At 38.6% G+C, this 28,000-nt stretch overlaps 1 protein-coding gene and 1 long non-coding RNA gene across 2 annotated transcripts; one reads left to right on the top strand and one right to left on the bottom strand.

Annotated features, from left to right (window-relative positions):
• Window positions 1–998: 998 nt before the first annotated feature.
• Window positions 999–25,101, bottom strand: pard6a (par-6 family cell polarity regulator alpha). Its single transcript, XM_079466301.1, has 3 exons — window positions 24,606–25,101; window positions 22,267–22,489; window positions 999–4,327 (listed from the first exon to the last, which is right to left on the bottom strand). The coding sequence occupies exons 1-3, from the start codon at window positions 24,669–24,671 to the stop codon at window positions 3,438–3,440; spliced, it is 1,179 nt and encodes a 392-aa protein (XP_079322427.1). The 5' UTR covers window positions 24,672–25,101; the 3' UTR covers window positions 999–3,437.
• Window positions 24,812–27,472, top strand: LOC306899795. Its single transcript, XR_013787230.1, has 3 exons — window positions 24,812–25,487; window positions 25,664–25,817; window positions 26,186–27,472. It is a non-coding gene; the product is annotated as an uncharacterized lncRNA (long non-coding RNA).
• Window positions 27,473–28,000: the final 528 nt, after the last annotated feature.

The following is a 28,000-nucleotide window of genomic DNA, read 5'->3' as shown; positions in this document are numbered from 1 at the left end:
AACTTGTAATAGAATAAATGCACCAGATTGGTGAGGGGAAGTATGCTGTTGTTCTTTCTCTGAGTTTGTTCTCACATTTGGCAAATTCTTAAATGCAATCCCCTGGGATCAAACCCATGACCTTGGTGATGTTAGCACCATACTCCAACCATTGAGCCACAGGATTCTTTTCAAGCACTTGACCCCGATAACAATGCCACCTGCGAGAGTGCAAATTATATCAAAGTCAAAAGAGGCCATACAAAATATTATTGTTTTTCTTTTTGTGTTTATTATTTACCTAAAAAATGACCATTTCCTTTTGTTTAAGACATGTTTTAACAGGTTACTAAAACATTCGTTCTCTCTTTATTGTGACAGGTGGTCTAATACATTCATTAAGAACCGTCCATTAATCTCTACATAGGCTCTACATCTGGACATTCTGGAACAATAACGTTAGTTTAGGCATCATAACAATAACTACATGAACATCAAACAGTTTACATTAAGTGTGTAAAAATAACTTATACAAACAGATTTCAAGCCTTTACAACGAGACTAATAGCTATGAGATGTAACTACTGAACACTGCCATTTTCTTCAAGAGTAAACACAACATGTTCATGCTGAGAACTGCTAAATTAGACTTGTTTATGATATGTCTGTGCTAGCAATATACTTATAAAGTAAATAGGAAGTTTAATATGCAGTTTGTCTGGGCATTAAACAATATGTCTGTAAAATGAAGTTTGTAATGTCATCAGCTCACATCCAAAGCATCTAAACCTAAAATGACATGAAACGCATCCGACAACAGAGGGCGCCAATTCTCTTTTCAGTACGCTGTAGATACATGATGCCTTTTCTGTAGGCTGTTACATCATGCTGCTTATACCTCGGCAGTAATGACTTTATATTTGATGCATTATGAAATAAAATATTTAAAACAGTTGGTGCAGTTTGTATAATTACAAAATCCTTTAAACTTTCACATTTTGGTTAAGAAAACAGACAAATAACTTTAAATACTTTTATTATCTTTATAGAACAATTTATAATCAGCATATAACATTCACAGTATTGTACACCTCGACCCATCTGATTATAATAAAAACACGAGCTTCTAAAGATTTGTTTTGTTCATGATACAGAGAAATAGAAACCTCCGCTCCAGAATTCTAATATACATACAAAAGTACAAGAATAAGAAAAATACTTTCCATATTTTACACGTATATAAAATGCTCGTTTTATAAAAGGCCTCCTAGTATACAAAAGTCTCCATCATTTAATATTTCTATTTATACATATACATTGACAATAAAATAATGCTCATGTGGTATTATTGGTGCTCCGATCGTGTGCTGTTCTGTGTGTAGATCAAAACAATGTCTGTTTATGTATGAGAAAATATGCATCACTTCACTTTGTCCGGAAGAAATCCAGACCAGCACATCACTCTCGGTACACTATCACCAAAAATCTACAATAAAACCGAATTCAATTAAATATCACATCTATAAAGAAGTCTCTTGCTTCAGGTTTCAAATCACCCTCAGGTTTTACTTGTCATTGACTGCTCATAACTATGTTGCTACGAGTTGCTGGGTGTCAGTTTTTCCGATGTTATGTCTAGACCTGTTTAAATAAACCGTGTTGTTTTTTTAGACTCAAGGTTATTGTGGCCTTTGCAGTAAAGTGACGCCTCATTTGCTGATCAAGTTGAACCAGAAAACACTTCTGAGCCCACAATCACACCCATCACATGACATGTACAGATTTGCTTCCTGATTATTTTCACTGGCCCCTACCTATTTAAATATTCTTTAAAACTAAATAAATATATTAGTAATGTATTCACTTCATTTATGTCCAGATATAGTGTTGCCTCAGCAGATCAGGACAGGACAAGTAAAAACCAAAAACAACGGCCTCCATCTAATGTGTGTTCTTTGACAGACACCCCTTGAAACCCTGGAAGTCCTGAGGCAGGTATCTCCACAGTTCAAAAAGCAGGTCCTTCCATACTGAGGTCTGTTTAACATTAAAGAAACAATATTTTGCTCCAAGTCTGACAAGTGTCTACCTCAGTGCCATTTCTGTAAGATTATACTGTAAAAATATGACTGAACACACACACACAAAAAAAAACAATGAACGCCTCGCAGCTCAGGAGTGAATTGTGTGAAAAAGGTCCCAATGTGCAGTATTCTGGCCTCTCCAAACATGAAAGGAATTTCCTTTTTCTCTCACAGAGTGCACACAGGAGAATCGGACAGACTGAGCCAATGAGAGGTCACGTTTTGTTCTGCATTTAAACATATAGATTCCTAATTTTCTGGAGGGGAGCAAAACAAAGCGAAAAAACGCATTCATTTAACATCAAAAGAGAAAACAAAGCTGTTTCTTAAAGGAATAGTTTACCTTCAAAATAAAAATTCGGTCATTATTTACATGCCCTCTTTTCATTTTAAAAAAGTGAGATTTTCCTTTATTCTGCAGAAACACAAAAGAAGATATTTTGAAAAATCTTGGCAACAGAAAACCGTTGGTCCACATTGTCATGCATTGGTTTTGTGTCCATACAATAGAAGTCAATGGGGACCGACGGCTTTTGGTTACCAAAATTCTTCAAAATATCTTTGGTGTTAAAAATGACAACAGGGTAAGAAGTGAATGATGCCAGAATTTCCTTTTCAAGGAGACCTATTCCTCTAAAGCAGAAATTCAATTGCAACTGCGTGTGCGTTTTATGAATATATTAGAAATGCAAATATTAAGGATGTGCCAACATGGTACAAACACTGGAATTTCAATAAATGCACCGTGACAGCCTAAAGGGAACATTTCTGTGCCAAAGGCAAAGTGGTTTTAACGCTACGCTTCCTTCACTGTCTCAGGTTCTACATACAGCCAGACATCAGAGATCTGAATGGATTGTGAGATAATACCCAAGAACACAACTTTAAAATCATCATGTTGAACTGATTTTGAGGCCTACAGAAACCATGATGAGTATATATCAGTAAAAGGTTATATGAGCAACCATCATCATCACTATCAAAGAGAGGAATCAAAAGTCTTGGTATCACTTTCACCAGGTGATGCAATCCCCTCCCATCCTCTGAGATGTGCAAACGATACTATCAGGCATCCAGTAGTAGCTAGTGCACTTTATTTGCTGTGTTTGTGAGCCGACTGACATGCCCGTGAAGTCAGCGTGCGAGATGAATGTAGTTGTCCGAACACGGCTACGGCGAGACAAGTGGAGAGCCGTAAGGCACTTCCATAATGTGACAGTCACACAGCTGGATTGTTTTCTTGATCATGGAGTGTATGATGAACAGTGAGGTTTTTTTTTTACAGCAATCGTAGAAAATAACTGTTAATAGAATATAAATTTCCTTCATTTGTTTGTCGATGTGCATGAACTCGCAATATTGCATCTCATGAACTCACAACGTAATAAAGTTTCCATCCTCTCGCATGCTTTCCTGGCTGCTGCTAGTCTTGGTGGAGCTGCCGTTGTGTGTAGGCGTGGTCAGCGAGCTCAATGATGCCTTGCTGTCTGACAAAGAGCTGCTACTGGGCAAGGAAACACTTTGTGGGAGTGGCCTGTGCGTGAACGCTCCTGATGACAGGGCGGTACCGTGGCTGCCGTTGCCATTAGTCAGATGGTGTGGCATGTACGATAGGTTTTCATTCTCTAAAATGAGATCGGTATCGTCATCGCTATCTCCCTCGGCCACACTGTTGCTGTATTGGCTAGCGTTCTGCAAGGCGGGACTGGGGGCGGAGTCGTGGGAGAGGGCGGAACCTACCGAGCCAACTGAACTGTTGCCCACCGAGGTTTTACTCACACGATGAGTGTTGTTGCTGCGCTGTTTGACGGGTTTCACCGTCACTATTAAGTTGTGGCTATTGGCGACCATCATGTCGGTGACTTGATCTAGTGATTTCCCTGCCACGTCGATACAGTTTACCTCCAGGATCTCATCGTTTACTCCCAGTAATCCCGTGCTTTCAGCCAGGCCGCCCTTTACGAGGCGTGAGATGAAGACGCCTGGAACTTTCTCCACCCCTTGGGGAGTGACACGAAGACTGACGCCATCGCGAATGTAGAACCCAAGAGGTCTGTGGACGCCGTGTTTGAGCAAACGGACACGCAGATGCGTCTCGGGCAAGATGTCCACATCTATGATGGACGAGATCTGACGGAAATCTTGCGGATGGCCGATGAGCAGCGTCGGCTTGGATTTCGACATCTGGGCTTGACGCAGACCTGCTAAGCCCTTTTTTCTTCGTTGAAGGGAGCTTGTGGGGAAGGGTATGGCGTCATCTTCATCTATAGAGGAATAGAGAGAGAGAGATGAGGTCAATCATATATATACAAAAACATAGAAAATACAAATAGAATAACCATACAAATACAAAAAACAAAGAACATCTATGAAAATATCTATATCTTTTTTTTTAAATATATATAATATCATATATTAAAACTTCCATCAAAAATAAATCTATAGGTATGTATTTTAATATATATTTCTTTTGATAAAAATACTAAAATAAACTAAATCTATTTAATATACATACACAGTATGTAAATATAACCTATTTTATAATCTCATAATCTTTTGACCATGTGTCATGTTATAAAATTGCTTCTTCTTACAAGTGGTATACAATATATACACCTCAGTTTGCTTAAACAGTTTTTAAGGTGCTACAGAAACAAAAATGACACTTTAAATCGGCTTTGATCTCCTTCCATCGAATTCCTTCAGTCATAAAAAGCCCCCACAACTCCACACAAACTCACAGTTTGTCCAGCAAATTCAAAGAGAGATTTACTGCACATACTGCGGTTCACTGGCATAAAATACTGTTGCAAGTTACTAAAAATGAATGCTGACTGATCTACAAAGAGCTTCGATGTCTTTTATTATCTGTCAGTGACCTCATTTGCACAACTATAAATCATTTTTAGAGCCATTATTTTGAATGTCCTCTGAACGGATTCAGTATGACATTGAAGAATGTTTATATCAAGCATATGAAATAGAAGAATAGGGACAACTGGAGTGGCATAAATGGATGGATGCACAAACAACGACAACTATAATAAATCTGTCCAAAGCACTTGGAATAGGTCGAGGGTCAAAAGACTGAATCAGATTAAAGGCAGATTTAATCAAAGCCTCTCTACTAATATATATTTTCACAGAGCAAAGCATCCAAACAATCACAGCTGATGCATATGATGGCAAAAACAAGGCTCGTTCTAACCGATAGACAGGTGACATGGAGAAACTGGAACTGAGATACTGGAATGTGGTGGGAGGTAGTGCGTCAGTGGTGAAAGTGAATGTTTTTGGTTATTTTTGAACAACAGCAGGGGTTTGGAGCACAAGTCTTTCTGTGATCGTGCGAGCACAGCCTGCTGGGAGTAGAAGTATCAGAAGTCATCAACACCTTCCCTTCAGTCTGCTGACTAACATTAAACTGCGGGTGTGTGATTAGATTTTGTGAAGTGAGTATTTCTAAAGCCTAATAAGAAAGCTTGCGCTTGCCAGTCCAAAATGGCCGATCAGGAAGTCGATATGTGGATGCTAATATGATCCGACGGATCTTTCAAGCTCGAACAACATTTTATTGATTTCAAACCATCTGTGCAGAGATCTCAAAATAAGGGAATGAATGAATTCGACTGTAAAATTTGAAGTCCAGAATACTCTCTTCAATAGATTAACAGCTCACATCTAATTAATCATCACCGGACCCCAGGGGTCTGCTGGGTAATGAACTCTGACCCCTGTGCTCATATGGAGGGCTGCGCACAGCGAATAATGACACAGGACAGCAGACAGAGACTAAATGAAGTGGCATAGATCAAAGTTTGTGTTTGTGTGACCCCCATATTTAATTGATATAAAAAGAGTTCTTTTAAAACCTAGATTGTTCATTTAATCTCACTGGCTACAAATGGGTGTTTGTAAAAGCTTTTAGTACAAGTTAAGGTTATATAGTATGCAAAAGTTGTACATTAGTGCATTAGAGTGCCTGGACCCCTACAGAGAGCAAGGCAGCCTTCATTATTAAACCACCTCAAGGCTGAAGATGAAGACAGACAGGCCAGACGGGATACCCAGAGAGGGTGTTTGGGAGGCAGACAGGCCGGTCAGAGATGGAGCTTGCCTTAGGTTCACATATTAATGTCCAGCATTCCTTAATGTGTTAAAGACGGCTACAGTTCTAATGTTAGGGTGGTTACGGGTGTGTACATGAGGTATCTTGTAGACACTATCCCAATTAGTGAAATGTATTGCTTAGAGATCAGAGGCTAATGCATTGTGCTCTCAAGACCGATGAAGATATACCATCTAGAATCTCACCCGCACACAGGGATGTTCAAATGTACGCGGTTTATACTGAGATTGAATCCCCCACAGCACCAGTGCATCTCAAACCATTAATCACTTAACCTGTGTGTCATATAACCACACAATACAAGTAATCAAATGACCCCACTTAGATCCAGTACGTTTCCACAGCATCCTCGCATTACTGCTGCAAACCTGCCAAATGAGAGGGATTTTTGGTTTGGTTCGGTCACATTGCGATGCATTTTCGACTGACGGTTTTAACAACGTTACTGAACCATTTATCAGATTAAGCCAGTCTAAAAATCTAGAAGATTGTATTTCCAATAACTGCAAGCAGTTCTGACAGAGAAAGGCTTTTACGGGAATTTAAAGAAATAACATATTTTTATTGTGATTATTTATACATTCATTTGTAAATATATTAAGCCGCTTTATTTTTTAAACAGTTTTTTCATTGTCAACCAAGAATGAAAGACTTAAAGGGATAGTTCACATCATTTACTCAACATCGTGTTATTCTATTCTTGTATGACTTTCTTCTGTAGAACACAAAGGAATATATTTTGACCTCCATTATGGAAGGTATATATATATATATATAAATATATAAAGGTTTTGATTGACATGAGGGTGAATAAACGATAACTGAATTATACAAAAACAATGTTTTAAAAATTCTGAGTAAACAACTAGTCTAAACAACAATGAAAGGTCCATGGCCAATCCTATATCTGACTGTACCAGAAGTCTTTCACAAGCACCTGAAAAATACAATAAAAACATCAAAACGTCCTGCCAGGAGTCTAAGGCCCACGGGCACAGACTGAGCTGAGCTTTGTGAACATTGCTCTCTGGATTACAAAGATACAGAGAGACTTTAGAGATTTCCACTCCTCTCACAGCATACTGTTCTCACCATCTTTGTCTGCAGACTAGACGCATACCCAGTCAAGTCTACAATAACAATAAAGAGTCAAAGTCTCACAGCATTTGATAGCAAAATATCAAACCAAGTGCAAAGAAATTAAAGGAACAGTTCACCACGAAATGAAATTTCGCTTATACTTCATGGCTATTCTTATAGGTACACTTGGGATGACATAAGGGTGTGAAAATGATGAGACGCTTCCTTTTTTCAGCAAACATTTCCTTTGACAAAGAAAACTAAATTCACTTGACTCTATCATCATCTAACCAGCTGGTTTTTCGAGCAGTTTCGCTGCACTCGCATTTGTTCTTCATCCGATAGACAACTTTAGAAGACAAAGACGCTTCCACAAAACCTAATTTCTTGTCAGTCCACTATCAGACTCATATTTCCTCTAACAGGGCTCTACAGTGCGAGTGTTTCACTCGCATTTGCGCCTAAAAATAGTTATGTGCGAACTTGAAAAATAATTTACGAGCACAGTGTGCGAGTGACGGCTGTCCTCAAACTGAACAACAGCGCGATGAACTATGGAAGGCCATTTAGGCAGAAATGTCTTTAGACGTAACGTGTACACACGCTATAACGCGTGTACGCGTTATTATGGAAAGCCGTTTGGGTCATATTTCGCCATCAACCAGACGCCTGGTGTTCATATGACGCCTGCTTTTACGGCGTTTAAGACGTACAGACGCCGTAAATTACGGCGTTTAAGACGTACAGACGCCGTAAATTACGGCGTTTAAGACGTACAGACGCCGTAAATTACGGCGTTTTAAATGCAATGCGAAACGCCGTTCATTTCGCCGTTAGAACTTCCATATTACGCCGTAAATTACGGCGCTTCCGTGTAACAAAGACGCCGTAAAAAGCGGCGTTTTTTATAATATTAAAATCAGCCCCGCCTTTTCTACACAGTCCAGCCCCTCCAATGAACACAAAGACATGTGTAGTAGAATGTCGATCTGAATAAGTGTTCCTGTTTTTAACTTTATTGCGAATAATGCTTAGACTTTCATCATGTGATATTTTTCCATTGAGCGCGTTTATCCTCCTTTTCGTTTATAATAGTCTTTTGAACGAGCACGTTCGTGACACTTTGTGCGTTTATGTGACTTCGAGCTCGTCATGCTTGTCATCCGCGGTGGCGTAGTGGACTGCGTGCACAGCAGCGGAACTTCATCACTTTTAACGATTGGAGTTCGACTCCGCGGTCCGACCGTATTCTTCATTCCTTTTGAATTGTTCTATTGAGTCGTGTTTTTAAATGTTGGAGCACTACCTGTTGCTGGCAACTTATTAAATGACAAGAAACGCTTATTACAAGCCTACGGTCTAAGGCCTTTATGCATGCAATAGCTGCGGGCTAAGTCTGCTACTGTGGCTGTTGTCAGTATGTTTTTATTGAATTAAATTTTTCCCATCTACGAACCCGTTTGTAATTCCATTTACATATAGACTGCATATGCTGCATGCATTCATTATAAACCTCTATAAGATTTTGACGATCAAAAATCTTAAAATGGAGGAGATTGTTCACATACAGAAACAGTAAGGGAAATGCTGACCAAAAAAATATTGTTGCGTTATTATTATATAGCAATTTTTAAAGGAAAATATAGGCCTGTTTTATAACTTACTTATTGGTAAAGACATAACAATCAGCAAAGGTGCAATAACGAAAGTTGCAGGCATCTTAAGCTAAATTGTCAAACAATAAAAGCCAATTAAATAAATAAAAAAATTAATTAATTAAATGAAAAATAATGTACACACAGTCGCCTAACTGGGCAGAACGTAAAAGGTATGCAACACAAAAGCACTGGATATTTAGGTTATTATATGCTCCATCCACATCGAGCTAAGTTTCTTTATTGAAAAAATACGTGCTTTGACGAGTAAAATAAATCATATCTAAATTCAAGTTTGTTTTTCATTCTCAGTCTGTTGATGCCGGCTGCGGAGAAACGCGCTCTTTGAGGCTCCCTACATAAATACTGCCTTTCTTAAGTTGCTAAGCGATCATGTTTGTTAAATCGTTTTGTATTTTGGGATGGCTATTTTGACGAGGCCGCGTTCACTTATCATAGTTTTAGTGTGGGACTTATGCATAACTGCATTATGTAAGTGATTTTTTATTTATTTTTACGAATAATATATAACTCCCTTAACTCTTATTTGCTTAACCAAATTATTTAGCCTTAATTATGCGTGCGTGTTGTTCTTTTATTATATTTATATAGGCTATTATATAATTTAAAGTAATGCATTAATATAATGAATTTATAAATGATTGCAAAATTAAGATGTGTTCTTCCAGAACTGTATACTGTACATTATAAAATAACCCAACAGACTACTCAGATCATTAGAATCAAGTCAGTTAGAGATAACAAAAGTTGACTCAAAACAAGAAACTATGCCACGTGAAGCCGCAGGCATCAGATGCTCTTCAATATTAGCTACTTTTACATCCAGATTAAAAACACAACTAGTCGTTCATTTGTCTTCCTTTTCCTTCCGTTGCACATTTGATTTCCTATTTATTGTTATTTTCTATTCTTAAGTATGTGTGATTTAAAAGAATTAACGCTTTTTGAAGATCTCTTTTGCATATCCTTCTTTTTTTGTAATTTATATATAAATCACCATTAACTGTTTGAAATGTGCTATAGGCTATAAATAAACTTGCATTGCCTGTATGTATGTAAATCATTAAATGGACGCCAATTGACAACAAGCCTACCCCAATTCTAAATGTACCGCAAACTCTTAATTTGATTGAAAATAGATGCCCTTACGATCTGATGTGAGATGTGCAAAAAGAGGTAAAGTATTCGATGAGCGCTCTTACGCGCCACCCCACTAGAATGAATGCGCAAACAAAGTCGTTTTTCATCGTGACTTCAGTCAACATGGCAGGCTCGATCCCTATAACATTACCAGTTACGCAGCATTTGTTAAAGCGTATTACTCAGCGCCACCGCTCCCACCAGACGCATCTGTGCGTAGGCGCACCAAAAATAGCCTAATAATTTTTTTTATCTAATGTTATTTCATTAGGATATAGAAAAATCATAATGGAATTATGCTTAGGGAACCAAAATGGCTAGCAGCGGCACCGGTATTTCTTGTACAAAGGAATTGTTAAGCAACTTAAAGTAGGCTATTTAGCATTACAATGACTGATCGCCGTTTCAATGTAATATTTACATTGAAACGGCGCTTCAGAGCCGCAAATACCAGGACAGTCAGGCACAAGAACAGTTTCTTCCCCCAGGCAATCTACCTCATGAACAGTTAAATGTTCCCCACTTATGCAATAAAAATGTGCAATATCCTTATATTTATTGTTACCCCTCCATCCTAGTACATCCCTGCATCTACTTAATCCTATCCCATTATAATTTCTAGCACAATTGTTTATACACTTATTTATTTGCCTATTTCTTTTCTGTGTGTTGTTGTCTCTGTGTACTGGAAGGTTATGTCACAAAAACAAATTCCTTGTATGTGCAAGCATACTTGGCAATAAAACTCTTTCTGATTCTGATATTTATATCATTGTTGTTGTTATAAGTGCCCTTAACAGACAATTACAAGACAAGGAAGTTTTGCTTTTTATACTTCGTTGTCGCAGCACCCCACCATCATACACGAGCTTGAGGTTTAGAAGTTAACTTAGTTTTTTACCTTTCACGCCAAGAACAATCAAAATGTGAATTTGTCAGCATCATTACTCCAGTCTTCAGTTTCACATGGTCCTTCAGAAATTATTTTAATATAGCAGTTATTAATAATGGCTCATATTATCAATTTTGAACATCTATTTTTATATTCCTGTGCAAATCAGCATACTAGAATGGTTTATGGAGAATCACGTGACACTGAACATAACGATGCTGAACATTTTTGATAACGTATCACATATTAATATAGACAACTGTTATAACAATGCACTTTTTATTACAGCCTCAACTAGCAGAATAAAATGTACTACATAGGCTAAACTCAAACCTCAATTAGCACCATGTAAAATAAACAATATTACGCCTTTCCAAAGCCTATGGAGCCTTTTGTGGCAAGCTACAACAGCCACAGTAGCAGACTTAGCCCGCAGCTATTGCATGCGTAAAGGCCCGTAGGCTTGTAATAAGCGTTTCTTGTCATTTAATAAGTTGCCAGCAACAGGTAGTGCTCCAACATTTAAAAACACGACTCAATAGAACAATTCAAAAGGAATGAAGAATACGGTCGGACCGCGGAGTCGAACTCCAATCGTTAAAAGTGATGAAGTTCCGCTGCTGTGCACGCAGTCCACTACGCCACCGCGGATGACAAGCATGACGAGCTCGAAGTCACATAAACGCACAAAGTGTCACGAACGTGCTCGTTCAAAAGACTATTATAAACGAAAAGGAGGATAAACGCGCTCAATGGAAAAATATCACATGATGAAAGTCTAAGCATTATTCGCAATAAAGTTAAAAACAGGAACACTTATTCAGATCGACATTCTACTACACATGTCTTTGTGTTCATTGGAGGGGCTGGACTGTGTAGAAAAGGCGGGGCTGATTTTAATATTATAAAAAACGCCGCTTTTTACGGCGTCTTTGTTACACGGAAGCGCCGTAATTTACGGCGTAATATGGAAGTTCTAACGGCGAAATGAACGGCGTTTCGCATTGCATTTAAAACGCCGTAATTTACGGCGTCTGTACGTCTTAAACGCCGTAATTTACGGCGTCTGTACGTCTTAAACGCCGTAATTTACGGCGTCTGTACGTCTTAAACGCCGTAAAAGCAGGCGTCATATGAACACCAGGCGTCTGGTTGATGGCGAAATATGACCCAAACGGCTTTCCATACGTTATTGCGCCTAAAGACGTTATTACGCGTACAGACGTTAGACGCGTGGACGCGTAATTGCGTGTAGACGCGTAAACCCCAAACTTCCGCTGTCAAACTAAAAGTCACATTAAGAAATGTAGACCTTACCATATTTCATTTTAACTACACCTTCCTTTTGACTCTTTCGACCTTTATTTTGCTTAAAAGCATGGCGTAAAAGCATGGCGAAAATACAGTTTAATATTGTTATATAAATAATTTAATGTATAATTACTAAACATAGTATTTTGTGGAAAAAAACTTTGTTTTGTGTACTGGTTAACCAATATCATATGCTACATTTATTTTGCATTTCAAAACAAATATTTTAATAAAATATATTATTCACAATGCAAAACTCAGTATATACAGTACACTTATAAAACAGGAAGGGTCAAGCCCCAGGAGAACATGATCAAACACAAATAGGGCAAGACTCACAGACCAGCAACTAGGCCTGGCAATGTTTTTTTTGGACACTTTAGTCAATTAAAAAAAAGATAACAGCCTTTTTATACAAATAGATCCTAACAAATGTTTATGTTTAGGGAAATACCAGTAGATGTCCCACTATACAAGCGAGATGAGAATTACGCTAAGTGGGAACACTGTGAGGAGTAGCAGATCACTTGGTAGCATGATGACGCGCTTAACATAATGCAAATGAGAGCGACGATTCGCAACCAATGAGCCAATCACTGAATTAGTGTGGGAATGTGCAGGAACTGCTGGATTTTAAGCGGAAAGAGAGTCGAGTGAGGTAAAAACTGGAAAGATAAAATTGGAAAGAAAATGAAGAACATACGTTTTTATTTTAAGCAAAAAAGAGATGAGGAGAAAGAAGAATCAGGGGAGGGGGATATGGAAGGTTCAACTAACTTTAACGAGGTTTCTTCACAAGATTTACAAGAAGTTGAGAACAACTTTAGCGAACCTGTGGTGACTAGCGCTGTCACGTCAACATCCACTGGAGCCGGCAAAGGGAGATCATATACATTTAATGTCAATTGGCTTAAGATTTTCCCATGGCTGGATTTTGAGAACAACCTCATGTTCTGCAAATATTGTAGAGGGCAGAAACAGTATATGCATGAAGTATATGCATGAAATTTGTTCAGTTGTTTAATAAACTAATTAAAAAAAATAATTTTGTACTGTGCTCCTAAATTTCTTTGTGTGCTCCTAAATTTTTTCATTTAAGAGCACATGTACTCCTCGGGAAAAAAGTTAGCGTAGAGCCCTGTCTAAGGTTCCTCAGTGAAGATTATTATTGTAGAATAGGATAGCTTATTGACTCAGTGACACACGCTCCAGGCAGTGTGTTATGCTAGTATAGGGTAGCTTATTTGCCCAGCGTTAACACCTAATAATGTGATGTTATGGCAAGGCTGGACAGCTTATTGACTGTGACCCTACACAGCACATGGGTGGGTTATTAGAGCAGTCATATATCATGAATGACTGTAGTCTCTCACCAGCAGGGAACGGCAGCTGTGTGTTCGACTGTGCTCACGACATGATACTGGTCCTGTATTTAATTTAACAATTTATCTGCTGTCAATCAATGACATTCCTCATTAGTTCAATGTGTGAATTCTGACATTATACTGCATACTATTGATGTTTTCATTCGCTTAATGGGTAGTAATTGGTCAACTTAGCAGAGTAATGGCGAACTGCATTGACAAATGTACATCATGGTCTTCGAAGCGTACCTTGGGACAATGTTATCTCTGTCAGTCACTCTGTTGGCTGGAGACAGGTACAGAGCACAGGTGGACAAGCTTGTCAAGATGAATAAAACAGGATGACAGCTGAAGAGCAGCTGCTTGATGGCCAGAGAGAATCAGACATTTGATGCTTTTCGAGGGAAGCAGGTGACATGGCTACATCAGATGTGCGTTCACGCAGAACTTGTCTACTTTTCCCGGCAGAGTCTGGATCTCATTACCTATATGGCCTAGCGGGAGATTTCGCTTATGGTTTTGTCCAAAAAGAAATTATTTCACTTTTTTGTTATAGTACTGTATTGAAAATCAATATTTTACTAGATTACCCTAAACATCACATTTTATGATAATCTATTATGAATTTGGCACGTGAGTTTAGTTCTGATCCACTTCCTCTTCTTGGCTACACTCAACAATTCAGCAGTACAATTTATGGATCTGTTTGGGTGTGGCCGTCTACGTGGGTTTATACAAGAACACGTGATGCGCGTGCTTGGTTCTGACTGTCTGACCTCATCCTCTGTTACCACCATCTGGAGACTAACCCTCAGCCATATGGTGTTCACAGTAATAGCAATCCTCAACGACTCTGTCAAACGTGAACAAGAGTTTATCTGAAGACCTGAGACTGAACAATGAAAAACTCAATAAACACAATGTTTCACACATGTATGCTTCTATTCAGTCTTGTAATGCAGGTATACATGGTTGGTGGTGTAAATGCACTGTTCCTGAGTTCTGTCATTTTAATGCTTTTAATGTGTTTAGTTCCATTGGGATTACATCATCGACTGATGAAAGCTGGAAGTAATCCCAAATGATTCATACCAACGTTAAAGCGTGCACATCGCTTCTGTCCTTCGGAAACCTTGTATCTCCACGTTTCATTATTTGTATTTTTTGCCATTAAACATTATTATTAGTCACCCTTTCTGGCAAATATCTAATAAAAAAAAAGTATTAAAAAGTGCCTGTCAACTTTGACAACGCAGTATTTAATAATGTATTACATTTATGAAATTATTCTCATTCTTAAAAAACAGCCAATTTGGACATACAAGGTTTCAGACAGACAGCGACTAGATCTAACAGCCGTTTAAAAGTCTTAAGAGATGAATTAAAATACATATACTGATAAAAATGAACACTGTACCTTTAATGCACTGCAAGTCATTTAGGATCAAAGCATCTGCCAAATGTATGAATGTAATGTGAAATATTAATAAAGCAAGTTTCAAGCAATTTGGGGGGGGGAATCACTGTAAAAACATTAACAAACAGTTTACATCCAAGCATTTGTATTTATTCTTTTCTTAAAAAGGAACAATGCACATTACTTTTTTAATGAACCTTTTGATCATGGTTGTTTATGTAAATAAGACAGATTCAAGCCTATAAAGGCTCATTTCCATGGCAGGTTGATGGTTAAGGGCAATAAGTACATAAAACATAGGAATCTTGTAAAATCATTTTCAGCAGACGTATTTTGTAAGACATCAGCAACTGCATTAATGTTAAATGGCCTCATGGGTTCATGTATCAGCATTTTACAAAGGCTTCAAACTCCACTCGCCCAATAAAACTGTAATCAGTTGAAAAAATATGGAACTGCACTGAACCGGAATATAAATTCCTTGCCAAAAATACCTGTTCAGAGATCAACCAGCTTTTGTTTTCCTCCCACATGCTTTGAAAATGGGATTGTAAGTTCTCGCACCCGAACAAAGCCTCCATCTAGGTTCACTTCCTCCCTGAATCAATGAGGAAATACAGGTTCTGCTTCCTAATTCACCCCCTCCCCTGTGACATCACTGCAAAATATTCTTCACTACTCATATGTTCACCTGTGTTCTCCTCATCTTGTACGTTTACCTCATGTCTGTAGTGTTGTATGCACTGCTAAATGTCAGCGTAAATGTAAAGAACGGGTAACAACTATTCCCAGCTCATCCTCTCCACAATCCACATGTCAACAAATGTCAGCTCGCGCATTCTTTGCATTTCACACACACAATCTCATTTTCAGCATCATTTTTGTGTAGCTTGCATACTGTATGCCTATTAGTCAGTAATAACAGTAACCAGGTACAGTAGGCATCAACCAGTTGCATAGCACTGGATGTCTACTCACAAATGGAACTAATAATAACCTCAGAATCACAAAACAGGCGTGCCTCTTGAAGGGAGTGGTGCGTAAGGCTAATATCAAAGACACAATCTTAGATTAGCCACAACCAGTTTAACAAGTACACGGTTAAAATGGGAGCAGTGTCATCAGTCAAAGAATCTTGTTTCATCTCTTTTTCCTTCCAAGCACCAGAATTTCTCTCTTCCTCTGTTATTCTCTACACACACAGTACCTTCCATTTGTAGGGTTGTCATGGTAATTGGCAGTATGATACCGCACCTGTAGAACAGACCGGTCGGCCCATCTCAAGCCAGCCTTTGTTCTTTGATTTGCTCTCTGATTGCTCTTGACTAACAGGTCAGTCGTCAATGGGTTGCAAAGACAAAACATACAGTGCGTCTACTGTAAATAAATGATTTGTAAATATTGATGTTTACAGTATCTGTACCGTACTGTGGTTTGACTTTTTAAAGCTATAGTTCACACAAAAATGAAAGTTCTGTCATCACTTACTGACCCTCTTGTTATTTCAAACCTGTATGACTTTCTTTCTTGAGCAGAACACAAAAGAAGATATTTAGTAAAATGTGTGTAACCAAACAACATTGGCCCCATTGACGTTCATTGTAGACACAAAACCAAAGAGATATTTCTGAACATAACTTCATACGTCAAAGTATATTTTTGTGTCATTCCATACCTTAAAGTTTTAGGAAAGGTTTGGAATGACACACGGGCGAAGAAATTATGCTTTCAAAATTTGGGCTCAACTACTACTTCTGGGTGACCAACTTCAAAGCAATTTAAAGGGTTACCTAAAATTCTGTCATATTTACTCTGTTATTGTTGTTTTCTATGGAACCCAAAAATATTTTTTTTTAAGAAACTTGTTCTGTAAATCAACAATGTAGCGGTGACAGGTGTAAAGCTCCAAAAAAGGAGTGTATGATCTCAGAAGACTGGAAATATAGCACAAGATATGGACTGTTTTTATCATGCTTCTATGACAGTACATCTTGACAGCTATGGTCACCAAATATAGGTCCATGTATGAAGAACAACGTCCATCTTGTTTTGTGGTTAAAATATTTAGATTGTTTTTCCTGTTTAAGGGCTTTTAATGGACAAAGACAATCTGATAACTGTGAAACAATAGAAAACCTTCTCTCCCTCCATATCTTCTTTTTCTCCACCATACAGGAATTGAATGCTTTGGTGTTAGGATGATGTTTCCATATCATCCGTGGTGTCAAAACAAAAACAGCATGCAAGGAGCATGTTACACCGACATGCCATTCAGATCAACCTATGCACTATACATAGCATATTCATTAAGCGTAGACAAGTGCAGACATGAGAACACACACACACAAAACGCAAACACACACGGGCAGAACAGCTGCTGAATACTGAGATCCCTGTCCACAGACAGAAAGGCCATGGCTGGAAACCTCATTTCCATTCTACCACTTCTATTGAACCCATTATAGCCAATGGGATTTACAGTTGAAGGCCACATACCATCTTCCTCAATTATTAACCAAAACCACACTATGTGTTAAAGTCTTTAGACCAAAATGGGAATATAGAGAGTTCTTTTCTCACAAGAGGCTTCTGCCTATACAGCAAATGTGGCCGGTTTCAAATGGGGCGCAAAGTCTTTTTTCAATACCACCACTTACAAACACAGCATTTGCTGTACACCCCGAGACATGACAGGTACAAATAAAATCTCTTGGCTCTGGGGTCTTTCTGGAAGTGTCTGTCTTCTTACTAAGCCATGTGCTCTCAGCATGGGGAGAAAATCCATGGCGTTGAGAGGTAGTTGAAAGTCCTCCTCTTTTTGAAGCACTTCAGTTTTGAAGCACTTTATCATGGACTTTCTTGATGTGTCAGATCTGCCGTTGTAGCTGAGAAGAGTGTGGACAATCTTTACATCAACCAATCTACAACGGTTTAGACAAAATGCTGAATGCTTTCACATTAGCACGAAAGTGTCTGCTGAATGAATTCATGTAAATGTCACTGCGTCCTCGCTCGTTCTAATCTCATAAAGCTGCGTTTCTCATAAAATGTTACTGATGTAAAAAAAGAGCCAAGTCTATTTACAGTACAGACTATTTACAGACTATTTTCATGTCTCCCAACAAAATATCCTTTAAACAATGTTATTAACAAACCCACCCTTTTAAGAAATAAAAATGTTAATATATTACAAGATTAGGTATTACATAACGTAATATAAAGTTAGCATTTTGTAATAATCTAAATTCTGTTCTACCTTAATCTAAATTTATATTAAAATGATGCTTCCCCATCAAGGTTGTCAAACTGGTCCCCATCTGCCCAGCAAACACTCAATGCGATGAGCTCATGCTAAAAGCCAGATCAATCTGTCTCAATGCCCTGTTCAGACTCAGTCTAAAAGCCCCGGTCAGAGATATCCGGGTGGGGTCGGGATCTAATTAGGGACCTTTGATAATCCCACCAGCTCACGGGATACAAATTACAATACATCCTTGTGTCCATCATTCCATTTTCAAGCAGTATGCTACATGACACATAATTCAAACCATCTGTGTTTGTTTTAAATGTTTATGTTGTATTATTGTATATAAAAATGATTACTACAAATTTAGAAAAGAGTATTCAAACCCAAATAAAAACTCAGGAATTGTGATTCATCTGCTTTAGATTTAAATAAAGATCATCATGTAGAACAATAGCTTCTATTGTTTTACTTTTCTTGATGCGCCGTAAAACACATACAAAAAGTATGTAAGCAGTGAATAAATGTCATTGATAAAGGCTGCGTGTATATGACAGCACTTCATCAGGGTGGACATTTCTGTACACATACGCAGACAGAATTGCTTTGACGTATTTAAAAACACATTCCTAAGAACGTGTCTAGCCAGTTGATAGTTCCTGTTATTTTGTTTCCTTAGTTGAAAAAACATAAACCATTATAAAATGATATCCACTCCTTAATGTTAATCTCCTGTATAAATAAAAAACAGTTACTTGTAACAACCCTCCGTATAAGGATATCCATAAAATGGTCCCAAAAAGTATTTGTATATGGCAGTCAAACTTATTGTGTCTGTGCATTTTCATATAAATAAGTATGAAACCAGAGAAGATTTAAATGGGACGTGTGGTAAATCTATAATAGCAGCATACCAAGCATTAATGCGAGAAGCTAACATTGTGCTAAAGCCAGACTTCAAACACGGATGTATTAAAGAATGAGCTGACAACAACAAAATAAAGCCATTACAGCAAAAAAATGACATTTCTCCCACAGAGCAGATGAAGCAGTAATCTACTGACAGCTCCACCCTCCTCCAAAAACTGCCCGGCTGCCACAGTAATAAGCCCCCCCACCCCTCTGTAAACATACCCCCACCTTTCAAATTGAACAGATCCACACTTTAAACCCAGAATTGTGCAAGGTACTGGGGGAAGTTGGTACAAGGATTGGGAAGGGAGGGCTAATCTAAGACCCCGTTAAACAGAAAAATAGGCATTTACTAATACTCTCAGTCTCAGCCACAAATAGCACGCATTTTGTTCTCTCAATCTTGCAAGCATGCAGGAACACAAGACTCAAAGCTTGTGTGGACAACAAACAAAGAAACACTTATCTACACAAACAAGTTCAAAAGGTTGTGGATAAAGTGAATGGGAGCAGGTACATTCTGGACATCTCTAGACAACAAACTGTGTTAACAAATACACGACAGGACTTGAGATTTTGCCTTTCTTGAGAAAGTAGAATATTTTACAAATAACATACTATTACATCAGACTATCTGTCTGTCTGTCTGTCTGTCTGTCCTGTCTTTTGATTATACAGCAAACTGTTAAAATGTCAACTGTTGAACAATTCCTGAATGTCATAGAAATCTGCGGTTCTACATATTCCAAGTCACATTTGTTGGTATGTAGTGCAAACTGATATTTCTGAAGGCAGCTTCATGGCTTACTACCCATAATGCACTTCAGCCTCTGATGTTTGGCTCGGACAGATACGTCTGCTCTTCAAAGGCAGTGCCTGGTGAATGAGTGTGTTGCTCTCCAATGTATTGTTTGAATATGCTGCAGCGGTTTCAGGTTTGGTCTGGTAATGTACACGCTGGATGTTATGCAATTTATTTGTTTTCATACTTGGAGAAACTCATATGCATCCCAATTCGCATATAAATGTCGGTATTGGTTTAATTAAGAGAACAAATATCCAGAGCCAATTACAGTAACAATTATGTTAATTTGTGCGTGCCTGATTCATCACCAAAGGGCGTGAAAAAGGTTTGTCTGCACAAAACTGAACAAATATGAAGTTTCTCATTACGCCATTACTACAGTATGTACACATAATGAGGTCCATCTGTTATACAAATTCGGATTATGTAAAACAAAAGGATTATTTCTGTCTCTTTCCCACATAAAAGGTCTAACCTGTTTTTTACATTTTGTCTCTCTTATTTTCCTCTCTCTTTATTTGATCTTGCCACATAGTGAAAATGATGTCTGAATGACCATATTCCATCATTCAAACAAGAGGCAACACACACTTTTTCCGTCCCTGAAATAACTCACCTTGCCTAGTTTTCATTAAAGATATCAGTTCCTGTTGTAATCCACCTGCCTTTGCACTGCATTCCTCACATTTGATGTTTTCATCCAACCGTTCATCACAAACCAACACTTCGACACTTGTGCACCTGCATGTACGTGTGTACAGTCCACGCATGTGACAACTTCTTCAAATGAGGATCGAGACAACAACCATCTATCTTTAGACTCCAAGGCTCAAATGCTAATACTTAAGAGATCATATCTTGCCATTATAAGGGGCAAGAGGACAGTAAACTACAGTGGCCCATAATTGCAATTGCTTAATGAGGTATAGTGTTCAAATAGCACATTTTTAGTCACATAGTTCAACACAAAATGCAATGTTAATCTGACTTAATCTCTTGCTAAATTAAATCGTTCCCCTTTTAAATTACAACAGGCCTTTAAAACTCAGAACAATGGTGCTCAGTTCCTTTAGCAGTGTATTGGAACAGGTGGCGTATGCAAACAGAACAAAGAAATGAAGAAGAAAGATTTGACAACGCGAAAAACATTTTTAATAGCATTAGAGAAACATTTTCTCAATGCCGCGGTTCAGATTCAGCTTTGATAAATTCACTGTGGTATGACATTGAGGATGATTAAGAAACAGGAGGTGGTGAAAATGATAAAGGAGCATATATACACACGATGAGAGAAAGAGAGGTGAGGGTGTGGGCTCCATCACTCCTCTGCACAGCTATCAGACTCAGCACCTCGGTGCTGGCACAGTGCCAGAAGAGCCATGAAACCGAGATGGGTCTGACTGGCACCATCTAATGCTGCCGCCCACCTATCAAAACATCTCATCACAGCCCATATCTGTCCTTGTGCACAACATCACACTGCTGAGGTGATTTTATACTCCCTTTGGAATAAATTAAGGTTAACGTCATATGCCAGCAAAACATTATCCGTTTTGCAATCCTACAAGCACATATCTATGGCAAGCTGAATTAGCTTTTAATCATTCTCAGGATATGCATTTTTTATATCAACAATTCAATTTGTACTAGTAAAAATGAAAATCCTTGATATCAAGAATGTAATTTTGAAATTCGTTATTGATATCTGAAATTGAATTTTAATGGCAGTCTATTGAGATATTTAACTAGTATAAATGTAATTACAGATATCAACAATTAAGTTTACGTACTAGTAGAAATTCCATTTTTGATATCAAGAATACACATTACCGTGAGTGAAGACACGATTGTTGATATCAAGAATTTACATTTTTAATAGTGAAAATGTAATAATTGATAAAAAAAATTCATATCATGAACATGATTAAAAGCTAATTCGGCTTGCCATACATGTCCGCTATGCTGCATTGATTTCTCCACATGCACGATGAATACATTTCAACCAGAAGACTGAATCTAACTACAACACATTAATCTTCAGTGTCCTAGGCCTGACCTTGCTAACTTGGATGCTAAAGCTAGAATGTGTCTAATCTGACATGCTAGAGCCATCACACTAACTTTCAAACACAATCTGTCCTCCACTGTTTGGACAAACAGCAGTTCCAAAATCTTTGTTTCAAAATAGACAACTGTTCAATCTCTGTGTCATACATACAGTTTAGCGTCTTACCTCTCCTTTGAATGATAATTCGAAGCAGCGGATTGGCCGAGGACAGTGCTTTGTGGAAGTTGTCATCGTTGTTGATCGGAAGTAGATCTCCATGGATGTCGGCATACCCCAGTAGCACATCCACACCGGGGATCCGATGAATGTTCTGCAGCAGCTGGTAGAATTCCTGGAAGCTTCCGGCTCCGTTTCTCTTCAGAGCGAACCGCCTGTACTCTGCCTCAAACTGAAGCACAACCACAATCACATTACACATACATGACGGAACATAACACAGGCTGTTAATGCACAGTGCTCGGTTCTATAGATCAATCATGACTTTACCAGATTACAACCCAGTGAGATAAATGTGATTCTGTCTAAAGATTAACTACTCAAGATCTTGGGGAATAGTGTTTATGATTGTAGTGTTCAGTCGGCTTGGCTGAAATGGGAAAAAGCGATGCAGAGCAATTTCATTGGTTCCTGCTTGAGGTGAAAAAAAGCAGTGAGGAACAAGGAAAGGGTCAATCTAATCAAGTACTACAGATAAAGAGATGAGAACAGTGGCATTATAAAGCCGAGCTTCTCCGGGCCACATACACAGAGTGGATGGGGATTTCATCTCAAGAGCTCTCGTCACGGCTGAGCATACTGGACAAATTCTGTCCGACTGCTCAATTTATGAAAAAAGTTGCATTAGGCCAATTTCTTCCTCATAGTTAATGATGAAGAGTAAGTTATGAACTGAAAATCTAAAGAGAGGGGTCATATTGTACATTATTTGAATAAGGAATTTCACTAGGTCTTAAAGAATCATGTGTCCATTCACAATTCAAATATATGTCTTAATCTTTCGGACCGTCTTAGGCAACTTGTGTGTTTAATTAATCAATACACCAAATTTAGCTATTATTCTATAATATACTGTACTTATTTTCCAAGAATGTCAAAAGTAAGGTCAAAAAAAGTTCCTTTGAGATATTATGTGCGATCACCGCAGTCACGTAGGCAATCACAAACAATCATACCTTTCATACTTTACCCACGATAACATGAGCTGCTTAAAAAAATTACATCACCTCAACTCAAACCTTAAACCACTTGTTCTCTAAAAATGCCATTGCAATGAATACGTGATAAATGGAAACAGAACCCTATCAAAAGCAGGAGCGAGAGAGATGCGAACAATTTCTTCCAATTTCCTCTCAGGAAGAGAAGAGTGTCACTAAACACTATACACTCCCTGTAATGAAAACCAGAACCTCACGCAGGAAAGCTGAAGCGATTAAATTAACCGGTTCGGGAAATAATAACAAAAAAGACACAATCGCATTCAGCTCTTACTGTGGTCCAAAGTTTCATTGGAATCCAAGTAGATTTTGTTTTTCTTCTCTTTCGCGCTCACAGATTTACTGCCTTCCTAATATTTTTCAACATAAAGCACATCCTGCTCTGTTTGGTGGATTGTAGGTTATGTTTTCCACCAACACTGCAAGGGCAAACTGACAGCTCCAATACATCAGTGATAACAGGGAACGTGAGAAGACTCAATGCAGAAAATCCCTTAAAACATAAATAGAATAGGAAAATTATGCTTTTGTTATAGTTAAAGTTTAGTAACCATGTTTTTTGGAATATCGAGTATAATTTGTTTTACTACAAATACGGTCAGGGTCGAACAGTGGATAATGTAGTACGACAATAGTAAATTTGTGGTTTTCTGAAGTAAGATTGTGCTGTAATGTACATGTGGACATGTGTGCACGTAGGAGCTGTTATATGTCAATACACAAAGCGTTCTTCTCCCCTGTGTTTTTTTTAAAACTGAGATGTATTATTGCTATGACATTTCAACGAAGACAACAGTGCTGTCCATCACCGTCGTAACGCTCAACCCAAAACAATGTCTTGTAGTCTGACACACCATAAATGTGATAAACAACTCCGCTACTATGGTTTAAGTCTCTCGAATAAATCTTTATGATCTGATTGTACCAGGACTCCTCCATGTTATTGGTAAGGAGCATGTAAATGACCCAAAGGGCCCAATCGCCTCATTGCGCACGTCTGTATTGTACTGTCCGTCACGCTGCACCCTCACCATCACATCACACAAACCGGGCTCAGAGACCAGCCGTGGTCCTAACTGTGCACCAGCCAAACGCCTCCGTGTCTGACACAACAAATGTACCATCAGCACCATCAGCGTTTCTCTCTATGGGTGGATTAGTACACAAACACCCGCATTGATGCCCCGGAAAATGCGTCGCGCGTTTACGTGCACTCCCGTGGAGCGCTGCGTAAACAACGTTGTTTACACACGCACGCTGTCAAACGCAACATTTACGTGATCGACTTACTTTGCTCTTCACCTCGACCACACTCTCCTCGTTTTTCAGCGGCGTCCTCTGATGATGCCGTGACATGTTTGCGGTGTATTCCCACGAGCGGTATCACGCGAGAGCGCCCCTACACACACGAGAAAGAGGCCGGTGGATCAGTCGATCGTTTGCGCAGCATGAGGAGGCTGACGGAGGCAAACCGCAATACTGCTTCCCGAGCACGGACTGATTTGTTAGAGCCGTTCTCCCGGTTGTGGGCGGGACCAGGTGCTTTCAATAACATTGACGTCAGACGGCCCCGCCTCTAGAGTGCGTGGTGGTGATGTGCGTAATCTCACATTGTAATACCGATGTTGCTTTGACCTCCTGTGGGGTGGCGAGAAAGATATTAATAAACGACAATATCAGATGATGTCATGACCCAGTACTGGAAAAGACGAGCTCGGGAACATTCCTGTGAAAGTGTGGAGAACAGGAAACAGCAACATGTTTGTTTTGTGGTTGCTTCCCAACTGTGTGGTGTTTTTGTTCCTCCTATGCTGCTGTAGAAACGTTATCTCTCTCCCAAGTGTAATTCTGTCCACGTGTGATGTTTCCCGTGATATTTTTCTTCATGCCTCTTAGATCTGCGTTTATTTCAATGAAGGATTTGATAGCAGACCTGCTATAATCAATACCATTACGCATTGGATTGTAAGGAGAACGAACCTTGAAACTTGGGTGCTGAAAACGTATTTGAAGTACTTAAAGAGATACTGCACCTTAAAGTGTAAATCTACCTTTGGTTTGGCTACCCTTGAGTTGTTCAAAAATTGATATTTTGAGGATATCTCTTTTTAAGGGGGATGAGCTTTTTGTGTCGTGTGGAAGAAAGTCACAAAAAAAATGCAAAAGAGGATGGTGAGTAAATAATGGTTTTAGTAAGCCTCTGAGTGTAATGTTAACAGGTTCCAAAAATAACCCCGGATAGATTTCTTCTATTTTATATTCTTTTGGGGGTTCCTGTCATTTACTGCTGTGTGATGCCCACTGGTTTTCATTAAGCTTTTCTTGCGCGTTCCTTGTTGTATGTCCAGTTTTTCAGCCCTCCTCACCCTCTCTATGGGCCTCAGTCCAGCTCGGATGATGATAGAAAGCAGAAGAATGCAGGAATTTGGAGAGAGATGATAATCCTGCACTCTTACTGGTTGCTCATCATAACAGTGAGGACTTTGATCCACTCTGCATCTGGTGCGGGACCAACATTTTCCTGGAATATATAGAAAAATAGATTTTTTTTAATCCATGCTTCATTTTTTCACCTAGGTAATGGTGACTCAGCCAACCCATAACTTACTTTCAAAATTGGCTTGATTTCACTGTTATGTTAGATTCCCCCCCCCCCAGAGCATATTTAAAAGTTGATTGAAATCACACGTTTGTTTTAAAGGACTGCGTTGATAAAAATAGTATTTAACCGGTCGAACCAGATGTTTGTTAGTAGCCACTGAGCTGTAGGTCTAGTGACTCAGAATGTATAGCCTGAAAAACAGAAACTGGAAGGGAATGTTTAAGTTGTCCTCTCAATCATGACTCACTTTGGTTTTATATCATCACAGGAAGTGACATCACAGCAGGGCAGGGGGAGATTGCTGCCACCAAACTGCTGAAAGCCATGATGTGAACCTGGTGTTTTGTGACATGGACACATCCGCAAGCAGATGGGGTTGTTTTGTGCCTCTGGGCTCTTACTATATATTCATATTTTATGTGTATAACTTAAACTTGTTTAATTAAATTGCCTTGTAAAAGAGAGAAACATGTTTTTAACTGCTTAGGTGATGAATGCTTAAGAATGTGGGCTATTCAAAAGGGCTCTGGTTAGTACAAGCTGATAAGATATGAAATACTCCCATCAGTGGTCTTCCTCGGACCTCATCTAACCAGTAAAAAAAGAGGCAAACTCCACTTGAATTATCAGGAATCCGTTGAAGTGCTGTCATCTTGACCTGAGCACACGTTACTTTTCGGGGGATTTCATTTTGTGGAAGTTGACTTCCTTAGTTTACCTGAAATATTTTCTGTCAATACAATCTGTCAGTGTCAATGTGCTTCCTTAATGTGCGGAAATTAAATACTTCCCTCTTCAACCCGGAAATATTGTTAATGTTAAATTAATGTTAGCAGATACTTGTCATGTTTTAATGCTACTAAATACTTTTAATGTTACTAAACCCAGACGTTACATCTGGGTTGAAGTGTGAATTTTTGAATTTCCAAGAGCATGTGAAGGCAGCATTAAAGCAAATGACACCTATTTAACTTGATGAATTTTAAGACTAAGAGTAAAAATCGCTTTTAGGTTGGTTTACAAATGTGACATTATGAAAATAGGAAAAGCCCATCTTCTTAACAGAACAGATCTCGAACACCCTGTCTCATTATCTTGAACAGGTGCTCCTCAACCGTGTAGGCTGAATGGACAAACATGCCAACCACACCTGTCTGGAATTACAACAATTTCTCTATTCTGTAACCACACGTTTAGTTGTTCACTTCTTATATTTATATCCTATTGTACCTCGTTGACTTCCCTGTGAGCAATATCACAAAAGAGCATTGAAATAAAAGCACAAATAATGGCCATCTAGAAAAACAAATTGTATTCAATAAGTAGTCACTAAAATGATTCTGTTGTGGAGTGATACATTGTAATATAATGAATTCACACTTTAATTTATAACAATATTCATATTTTCTACACAATAATAAAAGAACTTCCTGAAGACAGGTGACAAGTTACAATTCACCTGACGGTATGGTGATTTGATCAGTATTGGCAAATGTTCATCATTTATTTATTGAATCAAATAACCAATAAAACATGAGAACATGAAGTCTTGCATAGCATTGTGGAGGACTGAAAATGGCCCCGTCAATATTGTCCACTTGCGTTCATTAATGTTTGATGAGAAACATGACTGGTGATATTTTCAATACTGGATAAAAACCAGGGACACTGCTGCAATGCAACAATGAAAAGCTCTTATCTTTAAAAAGCAGTGTACAAGTTTTGATGGAAGAGATGTGGAATTTGTGTGGGTTTTGGAGGTGTGTTTGTGTCTGAGGAATGCTGCAAGACTAGTCGGTACACTCAGCTTTGTGCATTCCCCTGGTTCTTCTACATCCCTCAGCAGGTTACCAGACCCAAGCCGTCAGACTTTCAGCTGCCTACCAGGCATTCCAGTGCCTTTAGCTTTAAGACAAAGAATTCTTGAAATAGTATGATTAGCCTTTGACTTGTCACACAACATGGGCCATTGCAAATATGAGTGTGCAGTTTGAATGCATAAATGTAAATGACAGTGCCATGGCTTGTGTCCAGTGAATATGGCTGGCTGTAGGGGAATCTAGATGGGTGTCCACCTGTGCAT

The sequence above is a fragment of the Barbatula barbatula genome (genome assembly GCF_947034865.1).
Source record: "Barbatula barbatula genome assembly, chromosome: 10".
NCBI lineage: Eukaryota > Metazoa > Chordata > Actinopteri > Cypriniformes > Nemacheilidae > Barbatula > Barbatula barbatula.
Note: the sequence above shows the minus strand (reverse complement) of the source record. Positions and strands in the feature narration are given on the sequence as shown.